The following is a 24,889-nucleotide window of genomic DNA, read 5'->3' on the forward strand; positions in this document are numbered from 1 at the left end:
TCGCTGAGAACCTTTTTTATTAATACGCATAAATAAATAAATAAACCCAGTCCAGCCCCCTCTCGGGATGCCAGGCTAGCACGGCTGCGGCCTATGTACAGCAGGGTCGGGTCCCAATACTGACGCTCTGCCCTCCACCCGTCCCCCGCAACGCCGCCTGGGCCTCTTCGCTTCGAGGGGGAGGGCGGGGGGGACGCCGCCCTCTTCCCGGGGAGGAGGCATCGAGGCCTGGCCCCCAAGGTCAGGGTGGATGCTACCGGGGGCCGTGAGCCGGCAGATCAGGGGAGGGGAGGGGGGCCCCGGGGACTGAGACGTGTCTTGGGCTGGGCCGATGGGACGCCTGGGATTGATGCGGAGTGGAGATGCGGAGGAAGGGAGCAGGAGGGAAACATCTCACTCGGGGACGTGGGCGGGGGCAGCCCCCAGAACGCACCCTCCCCTGGGAGCCGGGCGGGCCCTCGGGGAGGGCCGGGGCCGGGGGGCGCGGAGGGGCGGGGGGCCGTTCGGCCCCGCGTCGGGCCTGTGCTCTCCGCAGCCCCAGCCCCGGCTGAGACGCAGGAAGGCCCCGGTGGCTCCGGCATGCACGGGGCGGTGGCGGGGGGAGGACGGCCGAGGATCCAGAGTCCGGCCTGGGGGGGGGTCTCGGGCGAGGGGGACCACGAGGGTGGTCGGGGCGTCTTCAGTCCTGGTGCGCACCGGACGGCGTCACGTGGGTTAAGGGCACTAGGCCGCTTTCGGAGCCCCGGGCGCAGCGAAGCCAGTCCTCGCCGGCCGGGCCCAGCAACCGCAGGCGCTCTCCCTTGCGGAAGCTGAGGTGGCCGGGCTCCGTGGCCATGTGGTGACACAATGCCTGAACTTCACTGGACGTGGGAAGAAGGGAGGGGACACGGACCGCCAGTGGGATGTGGCCCTCGGCTAGGTTCGCTCTCCCCCCCGACCCAGCGAGGACAGCTGGCCAAGGGCTACTGCCCACGCCGCTTACCAGGATCGGTCCGCGGCGGGGGACTCCGCGGCGGGCTCCTTCTCTCCACGTCCCCCGGGCGCCGGCTCTCTCCGGGTCCCGGCGGCCACGGTCTGGGCCACCAGCTGGAACACGGACCTGTCCAGGCTCAGCCAGCCTGAGGGCAGTCTGGGATGGAGGAGAAGGGATCAGCGCCGTGGAATGCGGAGAGAGGCCGCCCAACCCCGTGACCCCCCCCAAGGAAGCGGTGCCCCTCCCATGGTCCCTCCCCGACCCTAGAGCCAGGGGCCCCCTCCCAGCCCCCGGTGGAGGTGAGGGGTCCGGTGGTTGGAGCCGGCTTCGGCCTGGGGAGGTGCTTGCTGCTCCCCACCGACCTGGCCCGGGGTCCCCGGCCACCCCATTCCTCCCCTACCCGGCTGCCCCGGGGCCTCACCTGTTGGGCGTGCGGGTCTCTTGCGGTGCCTTGCGAGAGCCGAACAGGTGCCCCCACCTCAAGCCCTGGCCCGGCTCTGGCGGGCCCTCCTCTCTCCCCGGCTGCGGGGCGGCGGGCCCCTCCCGCTCCTGGCTAGGCCTCAGCTCCGTGAGCACCGAATCGGGGGGGCTCCCCATCCAGAAGGGCCGGCTCCTCTCCCTGCCCGGGCCCACCTCCTCCGCCTGCCGCGGCTGCTCTTCCTCCCGCTTGCCCCCGGCGACGGTCTCCGGCCTTCCCTCCCCGTGGCCCTCGGGGGCCGGGCAGGCCTCGGCCCCCTCTACCACCCCTTCTCGGGGGGGGCGGGGCGGAGTGGGTCCCCTTCTTCTTCTTCTCGTTGCGGCTGAACTTGGAGGCCTCCGCCGAGCCGTCGATGTAGACCTGGGAGCTCTGCATCAGCTGGTACCACCAGCCGGCCTGCCGGTCCCGCTCCCGTCCCCGCCCCTCGCCCGCTATGCCCACCGGCCCGGCCTCCGCCGCCGCTTCCTCTTCCTTCTCCTCCCTCTTCTCCTCCTCGTCTTCCTCCTCCCCTGCGGAGGCCCCCACCCCCTTCACCCGCTCCCCCGGGGCCGTCCCCTCCTGGTCCCCGTGCCCGGTGGCGGGCGGTGGGCTGGGAAGGACGCCCCGGGCCCGTGAGCGCTGCAGGGTGGAGTGGGCAGACCGCAGCAACCCCTGCGTCACCCGCAGCATCTCCTTGTGCTGCTGCTGTCGGTGGCCGCTCTGCAGCAGGTGGTACTCGAAGAGCAGGTCCAGGCTGAAGGGCAGCAGGGACAGGGGCTGCAGCAGCAGCAGCAGTTCCTCGAACTGGGCCTGGCAGACACCGTGCGCCACGCACAGGAAACCGACGGGCTGGTAGTGCGCCTGGATGATGTCTGCCGGGGAGACGCAACGGGCCGTCGGCGGGGTTGGGCCGGGCTCCGCGCCGAACGTTGTCCCTTATCCCGGCGCTCGCGGGGGCTCCACTGATTCCTTCAACCGCACCCCCCTCCCCACCCTCACGCCTCTCTCCCTCCCTGGAGCAGCTGGGACTCCCGGGACAGGCCTAGGGCTGGGGGAATCCTGCCTAGGCCAGACTAGGCAGCGCTAACTGGCTACTCTTTCTCTCCTCCTCCCTCCCGCTTCTCCCCACCCCCCCGCCCCTGCTCCCTGTTAGCGTCAGGGAGCCGGGGGGTGCCGAGGTGCTTTCGCACCGGTGGAGCTCCCCGGAAATCAGCCCAAACCTAACCCAGCCGGTGTGGTTCGGCCCCCGGGGCCTGGGGGCTGAAGCGACAAAGCTGAAGGCGGAGGGGAGGCTGGGGGGAGACCGGGGGGAGAGGTAGCACCCAGTCCCGCTTCTCTACCTCCAGCAGGGAGAGACGGGACTTGGGGGGCACTTTCAGCCAGGCTGGGCCCGGGAAAGGAGCTCACCTTCGTGGTTGTACAGGTGGTTGAACCAGAACTCCAGAGACCTGATACTGTAGGGAGACAAGTGAGGTAGGAAGAACGGAGACCCTCTGTCTTTCCCCTCTGTCCATCCCTCCGTCCGTCTACTCTCCCCCGGTCCATCCCGTCCCCACTCTCCCCCCTCCCACCCCATCCAGTAGCCAGGCAACGATGGGGGACGAACCAACGAGAGCCCCCACTTCTCCCGCTTCACCCTCCTTCACTCCTTCAGGGTACCGTTGCCCATCGTCTCCAAGGATGCTCCCAAAGATATTCCCGGTGACATTCCCGCTAATAATAACGGCGCTATCTGTTCAGCACTCAGGTACCGGACTAAGCGCTGGGGTAGGTGCGAGATCATCCGGTCGGACACAGGGCCCGTCCCCCACGGGGCTCACGGTCCCAGAGCCGCCCTCCCAACCAAGTCTGCCGAGGCGGTGGGGGGGGGGGCCTCTGGTACCTACTTGAGGAGGCCGAAGATGAAAGCGTTGAAGCGCATGGAGTGGTTGGTGAGCTCGGGGAATTGGCTGACCTTGCTGTAAAGCCCATGAAGGACCCTGGTGGACGGACCTGCAGAGGTGAGACCGGAGAGGAAGTCGGCGGGACCTGAGAGAGGGTTTTGCGTGTGCGCGTGCGTGCGTTTGTGTGCTCCATCCTCCATCCCTCTCCCTCCCGCTCCTCCCCTACCCAGCTGAGCGGAGGCCTCCACCACATTCCAGGGCAGGTTCCTCCGCTGACCGACAATGACGTCCAGCACGTAGGCTTTGAGCCCGTCGCTCAGCACGGCCCGGATGGCCGGGCACAGGTACTTGAGGATGAGGTGTCCCACGTTGGGGCTCACCGAGCTATTGCCCAGTTTGGCCTGTCGCGGTGGGGAGGGAAGAGAGAGACAGAGAGAGAGAGGGATGTCCTTGTGGGCGGGGAACATGTCTGCCCGCCCCGTTGTATCCTGAAGAGCGTGGCATAGCGGAAAGGGCCCGCGCTTGGGAGTCAGAGGTTGTGGGTTCTAATCCCGGCTCCGCCACTGAGCAGCTGTGTGACTTTGAGCAAGTCTCTGCGCCTCAGTTCCCTCATCTGTAAAATGGGGATTAGGACCGTGAGCCCCACGTGGGACCACCTGATTACCTTGTATCTACCCCAGTGCCCAGCACATAATAAGCGCTTAACAAATGCCATTAGTATTATTATTATTACTATTCTTAAACGCTTAGTTGGGCAAGTCACTTAACTTCTCTGTGCCTCAGTGACCTCATCTGTAAAACGGGGATGAAGACTGTGAGCCCCCCGTGGGACAACCTGATCACCTTGTATCCTCCCCAGCGCTTAGAACAGTGCGTTGCACATAGCATGCGCTTAACAAATACCAAAATTATTATTGTTATTAGTAAGGTGCCCTGTGCACGGTAAGCGTTCAATTAATACCATGGATTGACCGGAGGGACCCAGAATGATGATGATGGCATTTATTAAGCGCTTACTATGTGCAAAGCACTGTTCTAAGCGCTGGGGAGGTTACAAGGTGATCAGATTGTCCCACGGGGGGGCTCACAGTCTTCATCCCCATTTTACAGATGAGGGAACTGAGGCCCAGAGAAGTGAAGTGACTTGCCCAAAGTCCCACAGCTGACAGTTGGCGGAGCTGGGATTTGAATCCATGACTTCTGACTCCAATCAATCAATCCTATTTATTGAGCGCTTACTGTGTGCAGAGCACTGTACTAAGCGCTTGGGAAGTACAAGTTGGCAACATACGACTCCAAAGCCCGGGCTCTTTCCACTGAACCACGCTGCTTCTCTACCCAGAAATCATCATCATCATCATCAATCGTATTTATTGAGCGCTCACTATGTGCAGAGCACTGTACTAAGCGCTTGGGAAGTACAAATTGGCAACATATAGAGACAGTCCCTACCCAACGGTGGGCTCACAGTCTAAAAGGGGGTGACAGAGAACAAAACCAAACATACTAACAAAATAAAATGAGTAGAAATGAGTAGAAATGAGTAGAGCCCATGGCCTCCAGAAATTACGCGGACTCATCCTAGACAGTTGGGCCCGTCTATTCCGGGACGGATCAGGGAATGCGGGAGTGAAGACTGGGAAGGGTTTTGGGGTGGGTGGGATCGCTAGGAGAAGGAGGTCTCCGGAGGGGGCTACCTTTACTCCCGGGTCTCGGCTGGTCCCAAAGTGGGCCACGATGAGATCCACGGCAGTGTTGACGGCCTTCACCAGCCCTGCGGGGCAGACAGACGGACACAGATAACTGCTCAGGCTGTAGGGATGGGCGGAAAGCTGCTGAAACCAGCTGTCTCAGTATCAGAGTTGGGGGAGAGTGGGCCTCCCCGCCTCTGCCGACCCTCATCTCCCGATACCTGATCACCTTGTATCCTCCCCAGCGCTTAGAACAGCACATAGTCAGCGCTTAACAAATGCTATTATTATTATTATTATCCCGTCCCCAAGAGCCACTCCATTCCCAAGTCTTTCCACCTGGGGTCCTGTGGACTGGGAACGCATCCACTGGAAATGTCCCCCCGCCGCTTATCTAGGAAGGACGCGGGGACGCCGGTGCGTGGCCAGACCTGCCGAACCCTCAAGGCTGCCTCTGAAACTGAGTGTGTCTGAGGTTTCCTGTGCCTTTGATGTGGCCCATTATCAGAACTTTGTGTTGCTTCGTTTTTTAATACTTTGTGTGTGTGTGATGGGGGGCGGGGTGAAGTCCGTCCTACCTCCTCCATGATACCGTTGTCGTTTGAGGACAAAGACCGTACCTCCCCTGTGCACGGATTTATCGTTCTATTTATTTCTATTGATGATGTGTATCTATCTAGAATTTGATGCTCTTGATGCCCGTTTACGTGTTTTGTTGTCCGTCTCCCCCCTTCTAGACCGTGAGCCCGTTGTGGCCGGGGATCGTCTCTATCTGTTGTGGAATGGTACTTTCCAAGTGCTTAGTACAGTGCTCTGCACACAGGAAGCGCTCAGTAAATGGATGAATGGTCACTGGGTTCCAGCTGGGCCCCTCTCGGCAGTCAGATGTCTGGGTCCTGCATCCTGAATCCTGTGCCTTTGATCAGCAAACACACACCTCCCCCCTCACTCCTAAGGGATGGGTCACCTTTGATCATTTCCTCCACGCCCCCCGCCCCGACACCGTCCCCCTTAGGAAGCAGCCGCCCCTTTGTCTGAAGTGGGTCCCGTCTCACTGGCCCCAGCCCTACTCGGGGAGAAGGGTCATGCTTAAGTGGCCCTGGGAGTGGATTAGGGTCACGACAGTAGACTACAAGGCCAAACAGGCTTCCCGCAAGACAATCCAGATGGGGGCGGGAAGGTTCCGGCCTGGGAGAATGAAGCAAAACCTTTGTATACAAGCCAGTCTAGGCTAGGATGCCCTCCCGGGATGGAAGTTGGGATTAATATGCAAGTGCTCCAACTCGCTCTTGAAACCGCAATCTCATCTAATTCGAACCCATCGCTTAGCTACCGAACGAATCTACTAGGTCTGTGCTCTTCGCTCTGCCCCTCCCTCCCAGTAGCCGGGGGACACCAAAGAGGGGAGGAAAGAGGAAGGAAGGAAAGGCACAGGGGCAACACACCTTTCTTCTGCAGGAGGTCAATGGAGATGGATTCGGTATTGCCATCTGGAGACAGGCAGAATTCGGCTGGCGGTTTCTCAGTCAGAGAGAAATAGTCGGGGAAGAAGTCGGTGTGATTCAGTTGCAGCTGGCGCACAGACTGTCCTGAGGAGAGCAGCGGAGAAGGCCGATCGGCAGTCTGCCCCCACGCTGGGGTCGCAGACCATTCCCCGCTCCCAGATTCCTGCTATCGGCTGCTGGCTTGGGGTCTGGAGGACCGTCTCCGTCCCAACTCTCCCACCCTTCTTGGCTCTCGACCGGTGCCGAACGGCAGGCGGGGTGCGGGGCAGGAGGGAGAGCGTACCAGTCAGACGGGAGTGGAGGTGGCTAGCGGCACCGAGGGAGCCGGGGAACTCGAAGATGGGGTTCCTCCGGGCCGGCCAGGCCTCCTGCTGCGTCCGGTCCAGGCTGCTCGCCAAGTTGGCCGTCCCCGCGCCCTGCGCCAGGCCCAAGGGGTTCCTCCGCCTGTACTCCCGCCACTTCAACGCTTGCGGGGACAGGTGGTTGGCTGCAGCACCCAACGGGAAGCCGACACCCGGCGGGACGGGGGTGGAGGGCGGGGCGGGACAGGGAGAGCGGGAAAGAGACGCACGGAGAGACCGAGATCCACAGCCACAGAGACAGAAAGACAGAGGTGGAGTTAGGGCCTGTGAGTTTGGGAGCCCGCATCTCAGCAGGAAGCAGCGTGGAAGGGGGACCCTGGGGACCCGCCCTCCCAGTCTCTCCCTCCCCCTCACCCCTCCGAAGCCCCGAGTCAGACTGCAGCCAGGACCGGGGCCCAGGACGCAAGGCCGCCCGGTGCACCAGGAGGGCAGAAATGGGGACCTCGCTCCGTACCGTTGGTAGGCCGAGCCGCCACGCTTCCAAGGTGCCCGCTGCCCTCGCCGCCGCCCCGGCCCAGGGACTCCGTTCGGCCCAGGGGCGGCAGAGCCTTGTGGAGCCGGTACCCAGGCAGCGGCGAGGCCTCCGAAGCGGGTGCGGACTGGTCCCGGGAAGGGGGAGACTCCGGGTGGCGGGAGGGGCCCGATGGGGGGACCGCACGACGGGGGAGCAGGTTGGCAGCCGTGGGGCAGGAGCGACTGCGGGGAGGAAGCCCATCCCCGGCCCGTTCGGGCGGCGGGGAGCAGGAGGCCGAGGAGTCCGAGCTCTGGCCGAAGGGCCCGGCGCTCTGGATGGGAGAGTAGCTGCCCAGGGGCGATGGACGGCTGCTCTCCGGCGCCGGATTCCCGTTGCCTCCGGCGGCGAGGGACCCGGCCCCATCGACCGCCCGAAGGGCTGGAGCCGGACCGGTGCCCGCCCCGCGGGCGAGCGGCTCCCCTGCGGAGGAGGAGTTGGCCGAGGCCCGGCAGGCGGAGGAGGCCGACAGGCCGGCGGGGGCCCGGCCGCTGCCGGAGAGGCCGTAGAGCTGGGAGAGGCTGGACGTGAAGTGGCTGGGCAGGGGCCGGCCCTTGGGCAGCTGTTTGCTGAAATGGTGCTGGAACACGAAGGGCTGGATGGGCAGGGTGGTCGGGCGCTGCTCCTTGCTGTAGCGCACCACCGGTCGGGGCTCAGCTCCCGTGCCTCCTGCGGGGGCAGAGAGAGAGCCGACAGGGTGGGCGAGGGGGGAGAGGACGAAGACCAGCAGGGGAGGGAGAAGGAGAACAGGAGGCGAAAGGTCGGTAGAGCTCGGCCATGGGGTGGGCGGGGGCCCGCTCCCGTTGCCCGGAAGGTTCGGGAAATTCACCCGGAAAAGGCGCCGGCTTTACTCCCACCGTTATTCCCGGGCCTAGTGCTGAGCCCAGCTCCTCCGGGAAGCCATTTCAAAACAGAAACCAGAAGTGCGAGGACTGCTCCTCCCAGCAACCTTCACAGGGGGCACGGGCCAGACCCCCGTGGCGGGGCCCTCGGGGGTACGTCCTCATTCTTGGCCCCGCAACAGCCCCAGGGACCGGCCAACAGAGAGTCGGCAACGCCAAGCGCGGGCCGCTCCCAAATTTGACCCCCGTCACGGAGCCCCACACCGGAGCCAGGTAGCCGAGGGCCCCGGGGCCCAGCCCGGCACCGCCCCGCCCTGCCCACCCTTGCAGAGACGGCCCCAGACCACGAAGCTCTCGGCGAGAGGCGAGAGCCTGGCCCCCGGATCGCCTCCATCTGGGACCGCTCTCCTCCCGGGCCTCGCTCGTTCTGGTGGGAGGGAGGAAGGGAGGCCGCCAGGGATGGCAGCCACTGTTTCTCGGAGAGACTCCAGTACTCTGCACAGAGTGAGCGCTCAATAAATACGACCGACCGACCGACTGACTCCCCTTTTCCAGGGGGAACGCGATGGACCCGGTGATTACGGTCCTCCCAGCCCCAGGGCTTCATTTCTGCCGGCTACCCCTGGGCCCAGGGCAGGATCGAGTCATAGCCGCCTTCCGGACATTCCCCCGGGCTGACGGCTCCCCGTTCCTTGGCCTGGGTCCGCGGGGCCCCGGCTGCGAGATGCCCGTCAACGGCTCCCTGGGGCTCTCGGGAGAGAGGATTTCCTGAGATTTGGGGCCGGTCCTCAGCCTCCCCTACCTCCCCGAGTCCTCCCCTCCTCTACCTCACACGGCAAGCTTCACCCACGCCGTCCGCAGGGCGGGCGGGCCCCAGGTGTCACCGGGCCCCGCAGGGCCAGGACGCCCGGGACCGCCGGCCCATGTTCCGAGCCTCCGGACCCCGACTCCCCCGTAGCTCCTTACCGTCGGCTCGGGCTCTCACATCCCTTTGTCCGCGGCTGGCGCCCGCGGGGTTCCCCGGGAAGGGGAGCCTCGCGTCGTCCATCCTCAGAGCCAGGGGGGCCTGCTCGGCTGGCCCGAAGCCGGGGGGCCCCCGTTCCCGGGGACGGGGCGGCTGGGGACCGTCCCCGAAGCCCTCCCGGCTGGGGTCCGGGCAGTAGACAAAGGGCATGGGGGGCAGACTGTGGCTGCGGCGGGCCCCCTCCTCCGGGTAGCCCGGACCGTCCCCCCGCCGCTCGGGGACGGGGGAGAATTCCAGGGAGGAGTCCCCGCCGGACCGCTGAGGCGGGGAGCCCCCGGCCTTTCTCCGACCCTTGGCCAGCTCGGCGAAGGAGGTGACCCTCCGAGGCCCCGGGGAGGCCTGGGCCACCAGGGCCGCGTGGCCCTCGCTCAGCCGCACCGGGCAGCTCAGCATGCGCTCCAGGGAGCCCGGCCGAGCCGGGGGGCTGCGGGCCAGGTTGCGGTCGTAGCTGCGTGAGCGCTGCCGGCCGCTGTTGAGGTTGGGGGGAGACACGTTGACGTACACCCGCCCCTCGATCGCGCCGGGCCCCGCGCCGGCCCGCGGGGAGCCCTCGCCCCCGGCCTCACGGCCCGGCTCCGGCTCGGCCTCGGGCCTCCGGAACAGGTAGTACTCGGTGGGCCGGCCGGGGTCCGGGCCGGGGCTGGCCCGGGTGGGCTCCTCCGAGCAGCTGGTGATGGACGAGCCCGCGGGGCTGGGCGTCGACTGGGAAGACAGATCGCAGGTGACGAGTTTATAGTAGTTCTGCGTGGCCACCACGAGGCGGGCCTGGCTCTGGAAGCAGGCGGTGAGGTCGGAGGAGGAGGAGGGGGAGTCCCCCGGGGCCCCCGCCTCGCGGTGCGGGTGGTAGGCATTGCGGTTGGTGTCCAGGCCCGGGGACGCGGCGCGGGGGCAGTCGCGGCCCCGGCCCCCGCCGTCCCGGGGCTGGGCCTCCCACGCGGCCCCGGGCTCGGTCGGGGAAGGCTGCAGGTCCAGGTAGAAGGTGCCGGGGTCGGACTGGCTGCAGACGGAAGAGTCGCAGGACAGCGGGGCGGCGTTGAGGTTGGAGCGGGAGTGGCGGTGCAGCTTGTCGTACAGGGCGCTGAAGGTGACCAGCACGCCGTCCGAGCTGTTGCAGGACGAGTCGCTGACGTAGCCCATGGGCTGGTCCGTGGCCTCCGACTGGCTGGACGAGCTGCCCGAGCGGCCGGGCCGGGCCTCCGAGCCGGAGCGGCCGGCCGGGGCCCCGGGGTCCCTCGGAGAGTCGTCGGGGCCCGGTTCCCAGCCCCGCTGGCCGCGGGCGCAGTCGCAGTCGTCTAGCTCCGCGGCCTCGGAGGCCCGGGGGCACCCGTTCCCGTTCGGGTGTCTCTGGGCCTCGGCGTTGCTGAGCAGCTCTTCCTCTCGCCCCTCCGCCCCCCCGGTGCGGCTGGCCGAGCCCCAGGGCCTCCCCCGGGCGGGGCCGGGGGGCCGCTGCTGCAGCTGGAAGGGGGGCAGGCCCAGCTCCCGCAGCGGGAGCGTGGCTGGGCCATCCCCGTGCAGGCGGAAGGAGGCGGGGGCCCGGTCTTCGGCGTACGGGTCGCCGAGGCCCGGCTCGTTGTCCCGCAGCAGGAAGGGGTTGTGCCTCTTGGAGGCCCCCGTCGCCCTCCCACCCGGGGTCCTGTGCTCGGAGCTCTCCTGGGGTCCCACGGGCCCCCCGGGAGCACCCAGCAGGCCGCCGTAGAGCAGCGTGTCGGCCTGCGCCGGGTCCCGGTTGGGGCGAGGGGCCCCGGGGTCGGCCAGGCGGAAGGGGTTGGCCCGCTTGCCCCCGCTGCAGCCCTGCCGGTCGGGGACCTGGCAGTGAACCAGGGGGATGTGGTGGACGATGAGGGTCTCTCCGGTCAGTTTAGGGGGGCTATCCATTCTGCAGAGCGTAGCCTGTGGCATCAGTGGCGCTGGACCCTGACCCCGGAGCCCCAGGGGACGGGACGCAGCTCATCAGGAGAGCCCGGTACCTTGGCGGGGGAGGAGGGAGGAAGGGTGGGCAGGGAGAAAGAAAGAGAGAGAGAGAGAGAGAAGATGGCAGTCAGAACTTGGCTCCGAGAGCTACCATCAGGGACAAACCCTAGAGCAGACCCATCTGGGGACTTATTAATAATAATAATAATAACGATGGCATCTGTTGAGCGCTTCCTACGTGCAGAGCACCGTTCTAAGCGCGGCGGGGGCGATCGGGTTGTCCCCCGGGGGGCTCCCAGTCTTCACCCCCATTTTCCAGATGAGGGATCTGAGGACCAGAGAAGTGAAGTGCCCAAAGTCACACAGCTGACAACCGGCGGAGCCGGGATTGGAACCCGTGACCTCTGACTCCAAAGCCCGGGCTCTTTCCACTACTGTTGTTGTTGTTGCTATGCCCGCTGTGGGCAGGGAATGTTCCCGCCAACTCTGCTGTGCTCTCCCGAGCGCACAGTGTAGTACCGCTGATGATGATGACGATCATTGCGGTTTTTAAAAAATGGCATCCGTTAAGGACTCATTATGCTGAGCACTGGGGTAGATACAAGGTAATTAGGTTGCCAACTTGTACTTCCCAAGCGCTTAGTACAGTGCTCCGCACACTGTAAGCGCTCAATAAATACGATTGATTGATTGATTGATTGATTGACACGGTCCTGGTTCCCCATGGGGCTCACAGTCTTCATCCCCGTTTTACGGATACGGTGTCTGAGGCACAGAAAAGTTATTATTATATTATTTCCACTACGCCTTAATGTTGCTTTTCCAAGCCATTAAGGGTGTCTTCTACACCTTAAACTCCTTGACGATCAGGTCTACCAACTCCATTGTCCCAAGCACTCAGTACAGTAAGTGCTCAGTAGATAGCATCCACATTATTAGTTACTTAATATTAACATAAATATCATTAATATCACAGGCGACTCCTCACGCTTCTGGATCTCCTCCAGGAGGCCTTCCTGGATGACCTCTGGCGCTCTTTCCACTAAGCCACGCTGCTGCTGTGCCTCGGTTCCCTCATCTGCAAAACGGGGATTGAGACTGTGGGCCCCACGTGGGACGACCTGGTGACCTTGTGTCCTCCCCAGCGTTTGGAACAGTGCTTTGCACATAGAAAACGCTTGACAAATCCCATCATTATCATTATTATCTACTAAACTCTGGGGTAGACGCAAGCTAATCAGGTTGGACACAGTCCATGCTCCCCATGGGGTTCACAGTCTTGGTCCCCATTTTACAGAGGAGGGAACTGAGGCACAGAGAAGTGAAGTGACTTGCCCAAGATCAAATAATCAATGATATTTATTGAGAGCTTACTAAGCACTGAGCATTTTACTAAGTGCTTGGGGGAGTTCAATATAGGTCACGCAGCAGACGAGTGGCAGGGCCGGGATTGAGTGAGCCCACTGTTGGGTAGGGACCGTCTCTACATGTTGCCAACTTGTACCTCCCAAGCGCTTAGTACAGTGCTCTGCACACAGTAAGCGCGCAATAAATACGATTGATTGATTGATTGATTGGAACCCGGGTCCTGCTGACTCTCAGGCTCGGGTTCTGCACACTGGGTCACGCTGCTTCCCCTTGGAACAAAGCCCCAGGCACGGAGACAAAGGCCAGATGGATGGAGACCCAGAGATTCAAAACCGGCCAGAAACCCCAACAAATATGTTGTGACTTTGGGCAGGTCACTTCACTTCTCTGGGCCTCAGTTCCCTCATCTGGAAAATGGGGATGAAGACTGTGAGCCCCCCGTGGGGCAAACTGATCACCTTGTAACCTCCCCAGCGCTTAGAACAGTGCTTTGCCCATAGTAAGCCCTTAATAAATGCCATTATTATTATTATTATTAATAATAAATAAAATAGTCCAGAGCAGAAGACCCCGAGGCCTAGGGGCATCAGGAGGCGGAATAATAATAATAATGGTGATGATGATATTTGTTAAGCGCTTCTTCCTCTCCTCCTCCCCATCCCTCCTGCCCTACCTCCTTCCCCTCCCCACAGCACCATTATATATGTTTGTACAGATTTATCACTCTATTGATTTTACTTGTACATATTTACTATTCTATTTATTTTGTTAAAGATGTGCATTTAGCTTTAATTCTATTTGTTCTGATGACACCCGTCCACGTGTTTTGTTTTATTGTCTGTCTCCCCCTTCTAGACTGTGAGCCCGTTGTTGGGTAGGGACCGTCTCTACATGTTGCCAACTTGGACTTCCCAAGCACTTAGTACAGTGCTCTGCACACAGTAAGCGCTCAATAAATACGATTGAATGAATGAATTTTGCAGAAGAGGTAACTGAGGCACAGAGAAGTGAAGTGACTCATCCAAGGTCACACAGCAGGCAAGTGGAGGAGCCGGAATTAGAATCCATGACCTGCTGACCCGTGCTCTATCCACTTTGCCATGATACCTCCGTTATTTCATCTTTAAAACAGGGATGGAGATGGTGAGCCACATGTGGGACAGGGACTGTGTCCAAACCAATTTGCTCGTCAATCAATCAATCAATCAATCAATCGCATTTATTGAGCGCTTACTGTGTGCAGAGCACTGTACTAAGCACTTGGGAAGTACAAGTTGGCAACATATAGATACAGTCCCTACCCAACAGTGGGCTCACAGTCTAAAAGTCTCCACCTCATCTCTTAGTACAGTGCCCGGCACATAGTAAGCACTTAACAAACATCATCATTAATTATTAACTCCTCCCCTAGACTTTAGGCACCTCCTGTAGACTGAAAGGTCTTTTTTTTTTTTAATGATATTTGCTAAGGGCTCACGGGACTTAGAGAAGCAGCGTGGCTCAGTGGGAAAGAGCACGGGCTTTGGAGTCAGAGGTCATGAGTTCAAATCCCGGCTCCGCCACTTGTCAGCTGTGTGACTTTGGGCAAGTCACTTAACTTCTCTGGGCCTCAGTTCCCTCATCTGTAAAATGGGGATGAAGACTGTGAGCCCCACGTGGGACAACCTGATCACCTTGTATCCCCCCAGCGCTTAGAACAGTGCTTTGCACATAGTAAGCGCTTAATAAATGCCATCATTATTATTATTATTATTATTACTGTGTACCAGGCGCTGGGGTTGATACAAGCTAATTGGATTGGGCCCCGTCCCCGTCCTACGTGGGGCTCACAGTCTAAAGCCCCGTTTTACGGATTCGTTCATTCGATCGTATTTATTTACAGGGTGCAGGGCGCTGGACTAAGCGCTTGGAAAGTACAGTTCGGCAGCAGAATGAGGTAACTGAGGTACAGAAGTTAAGTGACTTATCCAAGGTCACGTAGCAGACAAGTGGTGGAGCCAGGGTTTGAAGCCGGGGACTGCTTTCTCACCGGCTCGTGCTCTAGCCACTGGTCCACACTGCTTCTCTAAGTCCCGTGAATTGACTGTTTGACCTGCTTTGCTCCACGTTGGCGGGAGGGACGGAAGCGGCGGCGGGGGCAACAGCTGCAGGGCGCCACCAATCAATCGATCAATCGGTGATATTTATTGAGGGCTTACTGCGTGCAGAACACTGTACTGAGCTCTTGGGAGTGTACATGGTTGGCAGACACGTTCTCTGCCCAAGTGAACGTACACGGAATGGACGGCACTGGGAAGAACCACTAGAAACCCTCCTCTTCTCATCATCATCATCATCATCATCATCAATCGTATTTATTGAGCACTTACTATGTGCAGAGCACTGTACTAAGCGCTTGGGAAGTACAAATTGGCAACATATAGACACAGTCCCTACCCAACAGTGGGCTCACAGTCTGGGCCCTGCGGTTTTGGTTTCACTTCGTATTTATCCCCGTCCTCATCTTTTAGGTCAATTTCGTGCTTTGATTATTTGATTTTTTCCTTGTATGTTTGTATCCAGCCCCCTTTTTCACCTTATGGTGACCCCCTGTCGAAGGTCCGGAGGCTCTGTCTAATTCTCACCCATTTTTCTTTCCCAGTGCACGGTAAGCACTCGATAAATACTAAAGTGTGGCCTAGCGGAAAGAACACGGGCCTGGGAGTTGGAGGATTTGGATTCTAATCCCGGCCCTGCCGTTCGTGTGCGGTGTGACTTTGGGCAAGTCGCTTCATTCATTCATTCATTCATTCAATCGTATTTACTGAGCGCCTACTGTGTGCAGAGCACTGGACTAAACGCCTGGGAAGTACAAGTTGCTGCTTCTTCTCGGAAAAGCAGCGTGGCTCAGCGGAAAGAGGCCGGGCTTGGGAGTCAGAGATCGTGGGTTCTAATTCCGGCTCCGCCGCTTATCGGCTGTGTGACTTTGGGCAGATCACTTAACTTCTCTGTGCCTCAGTTCCCTCATCCGTAAAATGGGGATGAAGGTTGTGAGCCCCAGGTGGGACAACCTGATCACCTTGTATCCCCCCAGCGCTTAGAACAGCGCTTTGCACATAGTAAGCGCTTAACAAATACCATTATTATTATTATTATTCTCTATGTCTCAGTTCCTTCGCCTGTAAAAGTGGGGGTTCGATACCTATTCTCCCTCCTACTTAGACTGTGACCCTCATGTGGAATTTGATTATCTTGAATCTACTTCAGTGTTTGACACAAAGCAAATGCTTAATAATAATAATAATAATAATAACGGCATTTGTTAAGCGCTTACTGTGTGCAGAGCACTGTTCTAAGTGCTGGGGGTGGATACAAGGTGATCAAGTTGTCCCACGTGGGGCTCACAGTCTTCATCCCCATTTTACAGATGAGGTAACTGAGGCTCAGAGAAGTTAAGTGACTTGCCCAAAGTCACACAGCTGACAATTGGCAGAGCCGGGATTTGAACCCATGACCTCTGACTCCAAAGCCCGGGCTCTTTCCACTGAGCCACGCTGCTTCTCTGCTATACCGCTATTATTATTTTCATTAATAAGCAGCGTGGCTCAGTGGAAAGAGCCCGGGCTTTGGAGTCAGAGGTCATGGGTTCAAATCCCGGCTCTACCAATTGTCAGCTGTGTGACTTTGGGAAAGTCACTTCACTTCTCTGTGCCTCAGTGACCTCATCTGTAAAATGGGGATGAAGACTGTGAGCCCCACCAGGGACAACCTGATCACTTTGTAACCTCCCCAGTGCTTAAAACAGTGCTTTGCATGTAGTAAGCGCTTAATAAATGCCATCATCATTATTATTATAATAACACCTTCCCCCCCAGACTGTAAGCCAGGTGTGGGCAGGGATTGTCTCTCTTCATTGCTGAATTGTACTTTCCAAGTGCTTAGTCCATTGCTCTACACACAGTAAGCACTCAATAAATACAATTGAATGAATGAATGAATGATATTAGTAGTAGTAGTCCTCCTCCTCCTCCTAGGTGCTTAGTACAGTGCTCTGAACCAGATAAGCATTCAATAAATGCTACTGATTTACTGATTGATCCTGCAACACTCTGAGGATCTGAGCCTCACCCACTTTTCACATAGTAAACGCTTAACCAATACTATTATTATTATTACTGTTGTTGTTGTTATTGTTTTCCCAGTAGTAGTAATCACGTTTATTGAGTATCCACTTGGTGCAATGCAAGTAGAAAAAATCAAGAACCGACACATTCCCGGCCCACAAGAAGCTTACACTGTAATAGGGGAGACAAACATAAAAGTATTATCATCATCATCATCAATCGTATTTATTGAGTGCTTACTGTGTGCAGAGCACTGTACTAAGTGCTTGGGAAATACAAGTTGGCAACATATAGAGACAGTCCCTACCCAACAGAGGGCTCACAGTCTAAAAGGGGGAGACGGAGAACAAAACCAAACATCCTAACAAAATAAAATAAATAGAATAGATGTGTACAAGTAAAATAAATAAATAAATAGAGTAATCAATATGTACAAACATATATACATATATACAGGTGCTGTGGGGAAGGGAAGGAGGTAAGATGGGGGGATGGAGAGGGGGACGAGGGGAGGAACAGAATCGAACAGAATAGTTGAACAGATAATTGTACTATTGAATACACGCACAAACGAAGTGATGAGGCTGGGCGAGAGGGGCATCGCAAAAGCTGTTGGGGCTGAACTTGAATTACTTTCGGGATTAGGCGCCAGGCCCGAAGCCTGAAACGGAAGCCTTCGGTTGTAACCCCAGCTTGAAGGTGGAACCGCTCTTTCGTCTCTCCTTTGCTAATGGGGTCCTGCAATGACCATGGTCCCCCCACCCCCCAAACTGGAACCGTTGCCTGGCCTGGGTCCCCCTCACTGGGCTTCCCGGGTCTCCCAGGCCCAGTGAGGGAAATAAATGCTTCCTAGCCAGAACATTGACCTCCTGGGTGAAGAGTCCTGCGAGCTCAGAAACACTGTGCTCAAGCAGGGACACTGACCCAAGTATGCCCAGGGTACCCTCAAGGGGTGATGCTGACTGACCTGAGGAGGAGAAGGAGGAGAAGGATGATGAGGAGGAGAAGGACGGGAGTGGCCGCCAACAAGCTCCCACTGGAAGAACGAATCATCCCTCCTCAGGTGAGGTGTTTGTTATCCTGACCTATATAGGGTGCACCTCTTTTATCCAGCCCGGCCCTACTCAGACTACAACACTGGTCTCTGGGCCCTCACTTTGGCCCTGCCTGCTCCTGTCTACAACAAATTAGATCCCCAGCTCTGAGGAATGATGTGCTGGAATTGTCACATCTGTCAGAATCTTTCCAGAACCCAGCAGTGACCATTTCTGAGCTACGTGTCCCCAGCGGGAAGAGAATGGCTTCTTGGGTTGGTGTGAGGGTAGAGGCGGGAAATCAACTGGGGTAATGACCGGTGCTAGACGGGGTAACTCTCATCCAGACCCTGCCCTCTCCCAAGCCAACACTGCACCCCTGCTCCTTCGAGGACGCTTTTCCAACCTCCGCGCTGTCCTCTCTCCAACATCCCGCAATGGGAATTGGCTGCACTGTTTTCCTAAGAACACAAGGCCAGGCAGGGTCGGACCCAGGGTTTATCCCACTCGGGTTTCTGTTTTCTAATAGGATGCTTAGAGTCACTGTCCGAAGGTTGGTTTATTCACTAGACCTCAGTCTCATCTGTCTCACCATTGATCCTTGCCCACATCCTCCCTCTGGCCTGGAACTGCCTCCACCCTCCATACATGACAGATCACCACTCTCCCCATCTTCAAAGCCTTATCAAAATCACATCGTCTCTAAGAGGCCTTCCTTAATTAAGCCCTCTTTTCCCTCTACCGTCTACAGGCCCTTGGATCTGTTCGCTTTTAGCACTTGATAATCATCCCACAACACTTATGTACGTATCTGTAATGTATTTATTTATATTATTCATTCATTCAATTATATTCATTGAGCACGGACTGTGTGCAGAGCACTATATTGAACACTTGGGAAAGTACAATACAATAATAAACAGACACATTCCCTGCCCACAGTGAGCTTGCAGTCTAGAGGGGGGCTCTGTAATAAATAAATTACAGATAAGTACATAAGTGCTGTGGGGCTGTGAAGGGGGGCTAGTCTGGGAAGGCCTCTCAGAGGAGATGCATCTTCGATAAGGCTTTGCCGGGGGAGAGAGTCTATCGGACTTGAGGAGGGAGGGTGTCCCAGGCCAGAGGCGGGACGTGGGCCAGGGATCAGTGGTGAGACAGGTGAGACTGAGGCACAGGGAGAAGGTTAGCACTAGAGAAGCAAAGTGTGTGGGATGGGTTGAAGGAGGAGAGTAGCAAGGTGAGATAAGAGGGGACAAGGTGGTGGAGTGCTTAGTTTTTGCTTGATGCAGAGATGGGTGGCAACCACTGGAGTCTTTTGAGGAACAAGGTGACTTGCCCTGAATGGTTTTGGAGAAAAATGATCTGTGCAGCTGTATGGACTGGAGTGGGGAGAGACTGGAGGCCTAGAGGTCAGCAAGGAAGACTGCTGCGGTAATCCAGGTGGGTTAGGATGAGTTATTGTATTAACATGGTAGCAGTTTGGATGGAGAGGAAAGGGTGGATTTTAGCGATGTTGTGAAGGTGAGACCGACAGGATTTAGTGATGGATTGAATATGGGGGTTGAATGAGAAAGAGGAGTCAAGGATAACGCCAAGGTTACGGTCCTGTGAGAAAGGAAGGGTGGTGGTGCCATCTACAGGGATGGGACATTCAGGGGGAGGACAGAGTTTGGGTGGGAAGATAAGGAATTCAGTTTTGGGCACGGTAAGCTTGAGATGACAGGTGGACATCCAAGTAGAGAGGTCTCGAAGGCAAGAGGAAAGGCGAGACTGCAGAGAGGGAGAGAGATCAGGGCTAGAGACGTAGATGTGGGTATCATCCGCATAGAGGTGGTAGTCGAAGCCTTGGGAGCAAATGAGTTCCCCAAGGGAGTGGGTGTAGATGGAGAACAGAAGGGAACCCAGAACTGAACTGGAGTTGAGGAACCCCCACAGTTAGGGGGTGGGAGGCCGAGGAGGAGCCTGTGAAGGAGACTGAGAACAAACGGCCGGAGAAATAAGAGGACAGAATCAGTGAAGCCGAAGTTGGATAACGTTTCCAGGAGAAGCGGCGGTCGACAGAGTCGAAGGCAGCTGAGAGGTCGAGGAGGATTAGGATGGGGCAGAGGCCACTGGATTTGGCAAGAAGGAGATCATTTGGTGGTCTTTAAGAGGGTGGTTTCTGTGGGGTGAAGGGGACGGAAGCCAGATTGGAGAGGGTCAAGGAGAGAACTGGAGGAGAGGAATTTGAGACAGTGGGTGTAGACAACTCGCTCAAGGAGTTTGGAGAGGAATGGTAGGAGGGAAATGGGGTGATAACCGGAGGGAGCCGTGGGATTCAGGGAAGTTTTTGTAGGATAGGGGAGATATGGACATGCTGGAAAGCAGTGATCGTCTCCCCCTCTAAACTGTAAGCTCCTTGTGGGTAAGGAACGTGTCTATGATCTCTGTTGTGAGTTCTCCCAAGCTCTGCACACAGTAAGTGTTCGGTAAATGCCATTGACTGATTTCCTGGACCTCCACAGTTAGGGACGGGCCATCTCTCATCCCTAAATTTCCATCTAGAAACCCATTATGCGCCAAGAAATGATTCAAACCCTTCTGATAATTACCTTCTGATCATTTTGGCCTACTCAGCTTTCTGATGCGGCAGGTCCCATATGTTCACTCCCTGGTGTGTGAAGAAATTTTTCCTCTTGCTTGCTCTGACCCTATCACCTTCAAGTTTCAGAGGGTCCCGTACTTGTCTTGGTGTGGGATTTGGTGAATAACAGTCCTGTGTTTGCTCTGTCCACACCTTCTGTAAATGTCAAACACGTTCCCTCTCAACCTGCTTCATTTCAGCCTGAAGAATCCCGTTTCAGCGTCTCCTCAAATGGAGTCCGCTCTACCCCCTCGATCATCTTGGTTGCTCTTCTTTCTACTTTCTCTCACTCTATTCTGATATTTCTAAAATATGGTGACCAGACTATACATGATTTTCCAGCCGCGGAATATCACTTTTTTAATGGTGTGGCACTACTGTGCCTTTAGTTTGCGTTCCTAACCCCTTCCCGGTGTTGTCAGTTATCCATTCTGGCTGCTGCCGTAAATTGGACTAGTGAGTTGAAGGAAGAGTCAACAATGACTTGGAGATCTATTTTCTGAGTTGTGATGAGAGCTCACACCCTCCAGCCCAGAGTCTCCCGTATACACACAAACACACACACACACAAACGGACTGCTAGGTCCCATATAAAGCGGAAGATGGATATTCTTGTGTTCCCTTCCCCTCCCCTGACTCACAGTCCCTAGACTCACCCCAAATTACCAAACTTTGGAAACCTGCACCACCTGGATTGTGGATTCCCTCAGCCCCGACATCTGGGGAAAGTTCTGAGCATTCAGAAGAGCTGCTTGAAGGGTAACTGTGGGACTGGGACATTTCATTTCCCCCTTGGGCATATAGAGAAGCAGCATGGCTCAGTGGAAAGAGCATGGACTTTGGAGTCAGAGGTCATGGGTTCGAATCCCGGCTCCGCCACATGTCTGCTGTGTGACACTGGGCAAGCCACTTCACTTCCCTGAGCCTCAGTGACCTCATCTGTAAAATGGGGATTAAGACTGTGAGCCCCACATGGGACCACCTGATCACCTTGTATCTCCCCCAGAGCTTAGAACAGTGCTTTGCACATAGTAAGCGCTAACAAATGCCATCATTATTATAATTGTTATTATTATTATAGGGTGCCCTTTTCCAAAATCACCTCCGAAGAATTGGTGCTCCACTCGCTGGCTTAGACAGACATGTTTTCTCCTCCAAGTAGCCAAGGAGAAATGCCACTAGCCCCTCCCAACCTACCCAGGTTGACTGGTGTTTTTCTTTTGTCCTAGTATTAATGGCCATATAATAATAATAATAATAATAATAATAATAATAATAATGTTGGTATTTGTTAAGCGCTTATTATGTGCCAAGCACTGTTCTAAGTGCTGGGGTAGATACAAGGTGATCAGGTGGTCCCACGTGGGGCTCACGGTCTTAATCCCCATTTTACAGACGAGGTCACTGAGGCCCAGAGAAGTGAAGTGACTTGCCCAAAGTCCCACAGCTGACAAGTGGCGGAGCTGGGATTTGAACCCATGACCTCTGACTCCCAAGCCCGGGCTCTTTCCACTGAGCCACGCTGCTTCTATCAAATCAACATATCACCCTGGGAGGAAGAACTAAACTGATAAACCTGGAGACCCGAAGCAAATAACTTCGGGTCTCACAGCTTTTAGACTGTGAGCCCACTGCTGGGTAGGGACTGTCTCTATATGTTGCCAACTTGTACTTCCCAAGCGCTTAGTACAGTGCTGTGCACAAAGTAAGTGCTCAATAAATACGATTGATTGATTGATTGATTGATTGATTGATTGAAATAACGACTTCCAGGCTCCCTGGACAGGAACCTTAAGGGAAATTTGGGACGTTTCATCTTCATTGTCCCAGGCCACAGCCCCAGACCTACCCCTGTCCACAAAAAGAGTCGGCTAATGAACCTCCATCTTCAGCCTTCAGCCCCGTCCCAGCGTTCAACACCCGCTTTTCCTTCTGTGACCCCAAACAAACACTCCAGCTGTCCTAGTCACAACCTCCTTTGTCCAGGTATCCTCGGGTGCATTTCAGAGGGAATGAAATTTGAATGAAAGGTAGGTAGTCAACATCCTAGATGCGATTCGCATTAGGCAGATTAGTTTCCCTTTAGAAAAGTTTTCCTTTCCTCAGATAGGGGTTAACTCATGCAAATTGGTAATTCACCCATGTCTTTTCAGGAAAAGGGGGCCTCACTGCTCTGCAAACCTTTCAACTGGGGTCGGGGCCTAGCTTTGGGGCTGCCCTTGTAATGGGAGCAGGGAGCTCGACGGGGGAGGGAGGGAAGAAGGTGTGGGGGGGGTCCTCTTCCTTACTGGTTTCCTTTTCCCTCTTTTTTTGGGGTCCTCATGGATGGAGTTATGGGAAGAGGAGTCCTGGAGTGGCTCCTGACTGGAATCTGGGACGAAGGGAGTTCCTGGTTTGACCGACAAGCCTCCCCCGACTGCCCACCTCTGTAAGGATCAGATTGGGAGCCAGACCCCCTGGGTCCCATCTCTGGTCTGGATTTGGCTCTCTGAGAGGGTGACCTGGAGCTGAGGACCCTCAGCTTCAAGGCAAAAGACCCCCGTGTGTCTGCTGATAGGCCCCGCCTGCTTGGGCTGGCTGATGCTGGGTGGGGTGGAGAGCAGGAGGGAGTGTTTTCTGGGAAAGGAAAACCATCCAGCTCCCTTCCCTAGGGTCTGACTAGGACTCTGAGGATGAAGTTGATCTCCGAACATCGCTCTCTTATCCTTTCTGCTGGAACTCGAGGAGTGGTAACCCCTGACCACCTGGGAGAGGCCCCATGGAAGCAGAGGATGGTGGACGAGGAAGGGAAGATAGATTTTTAGCTGCCTTCAGGGGAATGCCTAGCTCTGATCTGAAGGGTAAAACCAATCCCACCTCCCCGGCTACCCGCTGGGGTCCAGTGTCCGGATAGAGCACGGGCTCGGGAGTCAGAGGTCATGGGTTCAAATCCCGGCTCTGCCGCTCGTCGGCTGTGTGACCTTGGGCTAGTCACTTCACTTCTCTGGGCTTCAGTTACCCCATCTGTAAAATGGGGATTAAGATTGTGAGCCCCACGAGGCACGACCTGATCACCTTGCATCCTTGGCACATAGTAAGCTCTTAACAAATACCGAAATTATTATTATTACTATTTTTAACCATTCTCGCCAAGATGGTCACCACACCCTCCCTGGTTCCCAGTGGGGCGGGGGTGCCCTCCTCCCCCCACCCCCCACTGCCTTTGTCTCTGGTTTTAAAGGAGAAGCATCCTCGCTCCACCTGCTTGCCAAGGAGCCTCCGCACAAGAATGGGGGCCCCCAGGGACCCAAACCAGCAGCCCCGGCTTTTATACCGTCAGGGAAGATCTAGCTCTGCCCACGTCTCCCTGTGCAGGAGCTAACTCACGCCAGGCGCCAACCTCCCAGCCAGAGAAAGCACAGGAGGGTGAACACGCAGACACACACAAGACACACCCAGGACACACACACACACAAACACCAATGCCAGCAGCTCAGACCCTTCCATACAGCTCCGTGACAGATGGACAAAGCGAACCCCAGGGCTCCGGGACCCAGCAACGCACCGGTCAAAGCCTGGATGACAAACGAGCAGCCGGTCGGGAAACGAACGAGCCAAGAGCCCATCTAAGGCAGGAAAATCCCAATGTCATCTCCGCCCCGCTGGCGGCCATACCTCTGCAAGAAGCCTTCCTCTCCGGGCTGGGCTCCTGCCCCTGACAGCTGGGTCTAGGGCTGCAGGCAAGCCGGTCGACCAGGGCTCTCTTCCAGGATACGGAGGAGCGCGTGGGAGCCTGTGGGCCGAGGGGGTCAGAAAAATGTCTTCATCGGCATTTTTGGCTTCTTATAGCTGCATCTCTGACAATGCAGAGGGGCTGCGCAATCTTAGCCCAGCGTTGTTGCCACTGCTGCTGCTAATGCTGTGACGTTGCTGCTAGGGGAAGGGGCAGGCTTTGCCCATAGCAGTCGCTCAGCCTCCCTGTCAGTCCCTGCGGCCGGCTGCGGGGAGGGAAGGAGAGAGGAGGGGCGAGGAGAAGGGAGGGAGGGAAGGATGGGAGAGCAGCGCAGGTTAACTGGGAAGATGGAGGATTCTCTCTGCGTCGCTAATGTGGAAGGACACGGCCCCAGTTGGAGAACCTCTCCCGTCCCCTCACGGCTAGGGCTGCTGGAAAACAGGGATTTTAGCTGCAGACCTTGCATCTGATCCACCTCTCTCAGTCTGTCTCTCTCGCCCAGAAAATCCCCTTGTTTCCTTTTTTCCCTGTGCTGTCACTTGACACAAATAGGGCGGGAGGGGATGGGGAAAGGAAAGGGAGAGGAAGGAGGAGGAGGAGGCGGAAAAGTCTGACAGATGTGGCCCCGGTGACAAGCGACGGCTCCAGAAATCCTGTCCCAGCGGCCCTCAGAGAGACACCCTTCTCCCCTCCTCTGCTGAACCCTCCTCCAAGCTGAGCTAGAGCATCAGGTGAGGTCCTGCGCGACGAGTTCAGACCTCTCCCAAGGCCTCGGCAGGGGCCTCGCCTGGTCTTCAGGACCAAGCTGGACAGCCGGGTGCAGGGTGACCAAGGGCAGGATGGACCCCCTCCCCTGCGCCGAACAAGCAACCGAACGGTAAATCTCTAAG

At 57.3% G+C, this 24,889-nt stretch overlaps 1 protein-coding gene across 1 annotated transcript; it reads right to left on the reverse strand.

Moving 5' to 3' along the window:
- Positions 1-24,501, reverse strand: RUSC2 (RUN and SH3 domain containing 2). Its single transcript, XM_038742480.1, is given in 13 exon segments — positions 1-860; positions 983-1,129; positions 1,395-1,754; positions 1,756-2,302; positions 2,838-2,884; positions 3,317-3,422; positions 3,540-3,714; positions 5,011-5,087; positions 6,450-6,593; positions 6,793-6,996; positions 7,326-8,051; positions 9,191-11,215; positions 23,942-24,501. Coding segments are annotated over 12 exon segments (4,671 nt in total). The 5' UTR covers positions 11,148-11,215; positions 23,942-24,501; the 3' UTR covers positions 1-679.
- Between the last annotated feature and the right edge of the window lie 388 nt (positions 24,502-24,889).

Source organism: Tachyglossus aculeatus, unplaced genomic scaffold (genome assembly GCF_015852505.1).
Source record: "Tachyglossus aculeatus isolate mTacAcu1 unplaced genomic scaffold, mTacAcu1.pri scaffold_12_arrow_ctg1, whole genome shotgun sequence".
NCBI classification, from domain to species: domain Eukaryota; kingdom Metazoa; phylum Chordata; class Mammalia; order Monotremata; family Tachyglossidae; genus Tachyglossus; species Tachyglossus aculeatus.